General features: G+C 33.1%; 1 protein-coding gene and 1 long non-coding RNA gene across 2 annotated transcripts; both read left to right on the top strand.

Annotated features, from left to right (window-relative positions):
• The first annotated feature begins 837 nt into the window (after positions 1 to 837).
• On the top strand, positions 838 to 2,542 carry LOC145107471 (uncharacterized). Its single transcript, XM_079044370.1, has one exon. It carries the CDS (start codon positions 1,004 to 1,006, stop codon positions 2,231 to 2,233), a length of 1,230 nt encoding a protein of 409 aa, XP_078900496.1. The 5' UTR covers positions 838 to 1,003; the 3' UTR covers positions 2,234 to 2,542.
• A 4,610-nt stretch (positions 2,543 to 7,152) lies between these two features.
• On the top strand, positions 7,153 to 7,782 carry LOC145104048 (uncharacterized). Its single transcript, XR_013706996.1, has 3 exons — positions 7,153 to 7,299; positions 7,542 to 7,631; positions 7,714 to 7,782. It is a non-coding gene; the product is annotated as an uncharacterized LOC145104048 (long non-coding RNA).
• The last annotated feature ends 1,317 nt before the right edge of the window (positions 7,783 to 9,099 follow it).

The raw sequence follows: 9,099 nt of genomic DNA, 5'->3' as shown, positions 1-9,099 counted from the left end.
AAGTTAAGGTCTCTCACGAACATTTTTCACAGCGACGCATGAAGGCTTCTACTTCATTCAAATCGGCGATCATATTATAACCATTTGCCCACCACATGTATTTTACTCAATTAGTCAATTTTATTAATTTTGTGAATTGTGAACAACAAATATATGGTAATTCTTTATATTAATTTTGTTAGTTTTGGTCTTTTGGAATTCTAATGCCAAAAAGATGGTCGAAGCACAAAAACATATAATATATCCTAAGGTTACTTTGTCTCGAAAAGTGCATTGATCTTACCCATTGCAACAACGAGTGTGGAACGTGTATTTTCAGCAATGAAGTTGGTAAATACTGATGTACGCAACAAAATGGGTGATCAATTTTTAAATGATAGTTTGGTGTCATATATTGAAAAAAAAATGTTATAGATAGTATTAGTAATGGTACAATTGTGAAATTATATCAAGCTATAAGATCTCATCAAGACCTCGTCGAGTACAATTGTAAGAACTTAATTTTATATATATATATATATATATATTTTTTTTTTGCTTTTACGACTCGATCTGATCCGAACCCGCAATAATATTTTTTTTATATTTTTTTTTCATTTATCGGTTTCATTTAAATAAGAGAGCTTGTACAATCTCGTTTAGTTGCTATGTGCAACAAACGCAATCTTACTTAGCAAGAGGGAGTCTAATTTGTGAAGTTCTTGAATGCTAGGGTAGAAAAAGAAATAAACTTTATAATTTGTACCAATCTTGCAAGTTGCATTATCAAAAACTCCCACTTTACGCAATCGTAAATACTAGGCATAATTACTAATTAACCCTCAAATCACAATCGGAGCGTCACACTGAGGAGCGCATATGCTCAAACGTCTAATTTTCTCAACGGTCACAAAATCAAAACCCTACAAACTTCCCCCGATTTATCCCTCTTCCTCCATCAACCCTAATCAATTCTCTCAATCTCTTTCCAATTTCTGTCCTAAATTCTTTTCTTCCTGTAAAAATGAGTGTTCTTGGCGAACACCCAGAAGTAATCATCAACAAGAAAGATCTACAGGTATGGAACAATGCAGTGTTCGACAATGGCGCTGATTCCGAGAGCTTGAATTCGAACAATCTCATCAAATCGCCATCGTGGTTTGTGAAGAAACCAGTAACCGTAAACCGATCTTCCGATTCTTGCGACTCTATCCATTCTTCGTTTTCCAGTAAAGAAAACCAAATCCCAATTAGCTCCTCGAAACCCTCTGGTTTCGTTCATCACCCCCTTCACAAGTCGAAGCCCTTGAAGAATCTTCCATTTGGGTTATCAAAATCAGGTGTTCTTGAGAATTTGGAGGAGAAAACCAATGAGGAGATTGAAATCGAGAATGAAATCAGTAGGTTGTATGCAAGATTGGAGGCAATTAGACTCGAAAAACAGGGGAAACCAGTCGCTGCTAAGGTTGTGGAGCCTCTCAAGAACAAGGATTCCGGAGTTAAAAAGATCGAAGAATCGGGTTTTCCTAAAACCAAGATTAAACGAAGAGGTTTTAGTTTGGGACCTAACGAGATCATGTATACAACAAATCCAAAATCAAAACAATCAGGTACCACTCCAATTCAATCCACACAGAACAGAAGGCAATCTTGTTTTTGGAAACTAGATGACATTGAAGAAGAAAGAATTGGGTTCTCGAGAGGCAAACCCCGGCAAGCAATCACAACCGTCGGATCGAAAAGGCCGACAAAAAAAGACGATCTGATTCTCGGAAGTATTCACCCCAAGAAACTATTTGGAGAACAATCGGTTCCTGCTAAGAAGCCATTGAAGCCCGGTAGGGTGATCCCGAGTCGCTACAACCAAGCCACCGTCACTTCATCAATGAGGAAAAGATCGGCAATCGATAACATCATCGGAGGAAAATCTCGTGGGACCGAGGGTCGGCTGAAGAAGAAATGGGAGATTCCTAGTGAGATTGTGATCCCAAAAAAGTTGGATCTTGAAGACGATTATAGCGAGAATGGCTCCGGGGATTTTGCTGGTTCTATCGATGTTGTGGCGCCATTGATGATGCAAGAGGTGGTGCCGGAGGCATTGCCGAGGATTAGGGCTGTCCGGTGTGGTGATGAGCCGGGTCGGGATTCGGGTCCGGCGAAGAGGGTGGCTGAGTTGGTTGGGAAGAAGTCTTACTTTGGGGGTTGTGTCGATGAGGAAAGAGTTTGTCAAATATTGAGTTTTGAAGAAGATTGAGTATGAAAGACGAAATTACCCTTAAAAGGTTTGTTAATTGTTTGTGTTACTGTTTGTGTTTTGGAGAAAGCTGACTTTTGCTTTCTGTTATAAATGGAATATTCATATAATAACATGATGCCATTTCATTTCTATATTTTCTTTTCTTGTTTGGTATACACATATTAAGATGGAACGATTGGAACAATTTAAAAGTTTGTTCATGAATTAGAAAACCGGGTTCGGTTAACCAATAGACCCAATGTGAGTTACTTTGTCAAAATTTGAGTTTTTAAGATCGAGTGTGAAAATGTAAGAAAATATTTGGTTGATTTTGTGTCGGAGAAAGGCAAAGCTTGAGTTTTGCTTTCTATAATATGGAATATTCATAATAACGTGTAATTATTTTATTTCTATACTTTTTGCATGTTGATATTTTATGCACTTTTTAAAATGGAAATGCTAAAAGTTAGATGATCCTTAAAATACAAAATTACCTTCACAAAGTTTGTTTGCCAAATAGAAAATCGGTTAAATTAATTTTGTTAACTTTTGTCGATAAAACCGTAATTTAGTTCAATCCAAATCAAATCAATTTGGACCAAAGACGGACAAAATCGGACCAATATATTCTGAACCGGTCTAAGTAACACACATATTTATATGAAATTATATATATATATATATATATATATATATATATATATATATATATACCGGTTCCGGCGGGAACCCAGCGGGTAGCAGTTCCGAAAAAACAAGAACCGGAACCGGAACCACTTAAGGCAGTTCCATAACTTTAGGAACCGGAACCGCCTTACGCGGTTCCAGTTCCAAAATCGGCAGTTCCAAGGCGGTTCCAGTTCCAAAAGCGGGTACCCGGTTCCGATGCTCATCTCTACTCGATTAGACCATCTCCAACTCATCTCCATTTTTTCTCCTGTAAATAGAGTAAAAAATAGAGTAAATAGTGTTTCATCTCCAACCCTACTCTATTTTCTATCCCATTTTTTTACCCCAAAAAGTATATTCCTAGAATATTCCATTTTTATAACTTATATATTGTCAAATACACCCCTCTACTAATTAAACTCTATATTTATGATTAATTAATATAAATTAGTATATAACATGATATTATAAATATTAAATATTGCATTTAAAGTATAATTAGTAGATAAAATAAACTAGAAATGTATAAAATAAAAATGAGAGGGACTAAAATTGGCAACCAAACTTCACCTCTATTTTTGGAAAATGGAGGTGAAAATGGGGTAGGAATGGGGGAAGAAATGGGAGAAGATATGGAGTTTGGGGATGGGTTGGAGATGCCCTTAGTACCCTATTTTAAGTCATGCCCGATGCCAATAGGTCCCAGTGCATGACTATGCAGATTGATGAAAGATCAATTCACAAACTAGTCCCGAATTAGTTCGAACTTTATGAAATTTGATCCATTATTTTTTAAAAAAATGAGATTATTCATGACAAAAAATCAAAAATGACAAAACAAAATAAAACATTCGGTCAAGTTTCAAGATGCTCGAATGAAGGTGGTTATGGACAAGTCATCCGCCAAAAAGTTTAGTACGGGCTGGTCGAATTTGATGATGTCACTGTCCGGTCCGAATTAGTCACTTTTGATAACGTCCTTGCTTGATCAATACGAAAAAACCCTCTTAGTGCGGCCATTTTGTGCTTCTAAAGGGAGGTCAGGGATTGTATCCTTTTTTTTATACATCCCAACTTCCTTTAATGTAACAAATTGTAACTTTCGAACATAGGTTCGTCAAAATATTGCAAGGGAGAGAAAATTAATATAATTTATATGAGAAATTAAATATCCTCCTACATTTTGATCCTACCAATCCTCCTACCCATTTAAATGATGACATGTGTAATATTAGTATCCTAAAATATCATTAAATTTCATTAAATGAACATTAAATGTTACGCATGTCATCATTTCATTGGGTAGGAGGATATGTAGGAACAAAAAGTAGGAGGATATTTAATTTCTCAATTTATATTAGGTTCCACGATACAAAGGAGGACTAATATTTATTTATACAGCGAAAATAATAACCCTAATATAAGCATAAGGATAAAGAAATGTAATGTTATGTAAATACAAAGACTAAATATAAGGAATATTGATAGAGAAAATTACAAAATTAACCAAATACACTAATTACCTTACAAATTTAGCCAAAAAAAATAGAAATTGCAAAAATAACCACTAAATTCGCAGATGGAAATGCCCCATCTGCGATTTTGGCTTTCCATCTGCGAATGTACAAGTGCCTAAAGCACAGTTGTGCTTTAGGCACTTGTACATTCGCAGATGGAAAAGTCCATCTGCGATTTGTACTATTCATCTGCGATTTTGGTTGTGAATCTATAAAACGATTTTTTTTCCTAATTTTTCACTCTTCAATATAGAAAAACTCTCTCTCGGGGATTCCTTTTGACGATTTCTTGAAGAAAATGGACGATTATTTCAACAATCCCGAAAATATGGTTAGATTTTAACTCTTTTTATGTTTTAATTAACATTTATTTAGTATATGTCTTTATTATTTTATTATTTATTGTATTAGTTAGTGTAAAAAAAAAAGAAATTATATTGTTTTTGATAGGGTAATTTTGTTGTATTTGATAGTTTTAATATTTGTTATTAGTAAACTTGAAGTTTAAATGTTATTTTATTAGTGGTTGTATGAATGTACAAGTAGAGACTGCGTAGAGTGTGCATCGGGTAGTTGTACATTTAGTAAAATGGTTAGAATATGCTAATTTTTTTAAGTTATTAGTTAAATAAATTGTTAGAATAATGTTTACAATATGTTTGGTTAGTGGTTTAAGTTGATAAATTGATATAGCATGGTTAGAATATGTTATTTACCGTTTGTATAGTTGTTGTATAACTTGAAAAATTGTATATTCTTATCGTATAATTGTTTTTATAAATTGAAAAATTGTTAAAATAATGTTTACAATATGTGTACAATAGTCGTTTGTATATTTGTCGTATAAGTTGAAAATTTGTATATATTTGTTGGTGAAGTATAAAAATTTGATAGTATGGTTAGAAAATGTTATTTTATATATTTGTGTACAATAATCGTTTGTATATTTTGTCGTATAAGTTGAAAATTTGTATATATTTGTTGTTTTAGTAGAAAAAATCTTATAGTATGGTTAGAAAATGTTATTTTATATCATTTGAAAGTTAAAAATTGTTTGTATATTTGTCGTATAAGTTGAAAATTTGTTAATTTAGTTGTCGTTTTAGTTGAAAAATTATTTGTTTATATGGTTAGAAAATGTTATTTTATATAATTAGAAAGATAAAAATCGTTTGTATATTTGTCGTATAACTTGGAAAATTGTTTATATAGTTGTCGTTTAAGTTGAAAAATTGTTATAGTATGTTATTGTTTTTTATCGTAAATATATAAATTATTTATTAAATATTTGTATTTGCATTGTTATTATTGTTTATGTTATTATTGCATTTAATAATCATATATTTTAAAATGAAATAGTTGTTTAGTTTTCTAATATGTTATTGTGTTTTGTGCAGCATGATTATAATAATTTCGATGTGAAAGCTATTGTAAACTTAAAGGGATCGGGGTGTAACATATGAGAAGTATTTGAAGTGTTAGATTGTGTGAGACGTGATATATTTAGAGATACAGTATTTGGTTACTTGTTGGACGTCCCTCGTTTACAAGGGGACGGATTGCTGTTCCACAAAATGTTCATTCATCAGATACGGTCGGACGCTGTTTTATCTCCAGATGGAATAAAACGGTTATATTTTAGAGTAGGCGATACGAAAATGGTATATGGGCCGGAAGAGTTTTGTTTGATAACCGGGTTGAAATTTGCGGAGTATCCAAAAAACATCGGGAAAAAAGTGTCAGAAAAAATAGTTAGTAGTAAAAAAAGATGTTTATTGCATGAGCGACTATTTCCGAACTATACAAATAGTTCGGTGAAAATCGGTGACCTGAAAAGTTTTATTTTAAATCAACCATTCTTAGAAGTTGACAACGCCGATGCAGTTAGAGTATGTTTGATATACATTTTATGTGAAGGTTTTTTGGGAAAAGAAATAAATGATCGCGTGCCACAAGATTGGTTTTTTTTGGCTGAGAATTTGGATGTCTGGAACAGGTATTTTTTGTTTGCTTTGAAAGTTTTATATTATTAATGTTAATTTATATTATAACTAAATTTTTTTTGTTTTGTTAGTTTCGCTTGGGGTAGCTATTTATGGGATTTTACGTATGATGACCTTGAGGATACATGGAACAAGATAAATAAATATTTATCACTTCCTGAGCGTCGTCAAACTTTAAAATACATCGTCTCAGGATTTACGGCTCCAATTAGGGTATAAAAATTTACATATATTTAAATAGTTTTATTGTTATGTTAGTTATTTTAATTTTAACTTTTATTACTATGATTGTAAAAATTGTAGATATGGATATATGAGATGCTTCCGGCTGTTCGTGCCTGTGGATTTGTATTGAGAAAAAATAGAGACATGTCTCGGATGAAACGATGGAGTGGGACAAAAAAATTGAAATGGGTTGATGTGAACAAGATTTTTTCAACGACACAGGTTTATAAATATTTTTTTATTATTAATAAAATTCATTATTATACTTTTATATGCATTTTTAATATGTTCAATTTTTTAGGAGGGACAACCACCAAGAAATAAAATGTCACCGAGTGATGATGAGATGACATCTTGTTATTATATGTCATTTCAAGAGTATGTATATGGTGAACGGAAATCAGTTTCATCCCCAGTACGGGACCATTTTAGGAGACAAGACGAATCTTCGTCTAGTATGTCGTCTAGTGGTCGCTGTCATGGTAGAGGTGGGCGCAGTGGAAAACCCAACCTAGAGGAGGTGTTGAAACGGCTACATGCACTGGAGCAACATGTGTTTACGAACCAAGAACCTACAGAGGTGTTTGTTGAAGAAGTGAATAACGAAGATCTATGGAATAACATCAGTTTTGAGGAGCCTGCAGTATTCCAAACAAAATTTGATGAACGGGTTAGTTACACGCTACATTATTTTTTTTAATTTATTAACATATATGAATATTTGTGTTCATATTTTATATTTGCAAATTTAGGTTGTAGAAGATGAAGTGATGAATAAAAATAATACAAATGAAATTATTTTTGGTGATATTGAAGACGACAAGGTTATTATCGATATTACATTTACGATTTTAATAATTAATTTTTAATGTGTCTTTCGTTAATAACTATAATGTGTTAATTTTAATGTAGGAGTTGGAGGAGAGGAATGAGAATGCGGGTTGTAGTAGGAACAAATTTGATGATGATGTGTTTGATGTAAATGATAATGAAGCTAAAGAGGTTATTATACTTACATTTATTTTAATTTTTATTTAGTAGATTGAAACATATTTTAATTAGAGATTTTTGCTTATTAATTTAGGTGTCGGAGGAAGATGAAATACAAATTACGGGAAATGTAAATTATTATGATGCTTATGGTTTTGATGGCAAAGAAGTTATACCCGATAGACCGAGGGCTCGAAATCCATCAAAGTATTTGTGCCCTCCATACACCGAGGTATTCGTTTAATTTAAAAACTTATATCGTAATAATAGAATTTTTTATGTGAATTATTTGAAAGATAGAGATCTAAACATTTCAATATTGTTTTAGCTGCACACAACACCGAAGCAAAAAAGAAGACCAAAAAGGAAGGTTGATATGAAATCAACAAGCCCCGTTCCTCCTCCAGCATTTGCTGTTGCTCACGACTTCTCCGTGTTGCGCCTGCAACCTTACGTAGCAGGCGGTGAGGTTGTGATCCAGAATTATTTATTTCATTCATATGACGTGCATCATCGTTTGTTTAATTTGGTGTTAGATAGAGAATTTTGGAGCGCCTTGTTTGGGCATACACACGACGGATGGTTGGAGGCAGCGGTAAAATAATACTTAATTTATTTTTTTTAAAGTATTTTCTTTTTTAGTTAATAACAAAAGTATCATAATTTTGTGCAGCATATCACCCTTTGGTATAGACTACTGATGGAGAGACGTTTTGATAGCGACCGACATACAATAATGCCGCCAAATTTTTTTGTTTGCCATGCTCTGGAGGAAGGGCAGGATTGGAGGGCGTTTATGGCTGGTATTGCTAAATACCCCAACTTCATGGTTGCTTGGTGGGATGTCGATACGGTAAACTAAATTTTATTTTTTGAAAATATTATCGTTGTTGTCGCTATGTTTTTGTATTCTTATTTCTAAACAAAATTTATTTCTTTTTTATCCTTATACAGGTCCTATTTCCGATTCATTCAGCCCCTAATCACTGGTTATTTGGGGAACTACGATTGGCGAATATTGAAGTCCCTATTTATGACAGTCTCGGTAGAGAGGCATATGAAAAATTCAACTCTGATGGAACCTTTACCAAATTTGAAGCTCGGGTGGCAGATTATTTAGACAAGATTAACTATTGGGCCCGGAGGAACATCCCAAGGATTCCATTGAATATGCAATTCATATTCGAAACAAATGTTCCCCAACAAAGTAGCCATTTGGGAGATTGCAGTGTTTTTGTTTGTATGTTTATGGAACAATTAGTTTCAGGTCAACCAATACGTAAACTTATTGACCCAAGGAACGCAGCTTTAGAGTTTCGCCAAAGGATGGCAAAAATTTATTGGGGGTCGAGTCTTGGTCCTATGTAGTTGGATTATATATTTGTATATGTAATTGTATGTTGGATTTAATGACCTAGTAATAACTTAAATACTTACAACATAAGAACGACACCACCATTTGTTTTAAAGTAACAAGTAC

Source organism: Lactuca virosa, chromosome 4 (genome assembly GCF_052849685.1).
Source record: "Lactuca virosa cultivar CGN04683 chromosome 4, Lactuca_virosa_CGN04683_v6, whole genome shotgun sequence".
NCBI lineage: Eukaryota > Viridiplantae > Streptophyta > Magnoliopsida > Asterales > Asteraceae > Lactuca > Lactuca virosa.
Note: the sequence above shows the minus strand (reverse complement) of the source record. Positions and strands in the feature narration are given on the sequence as shown.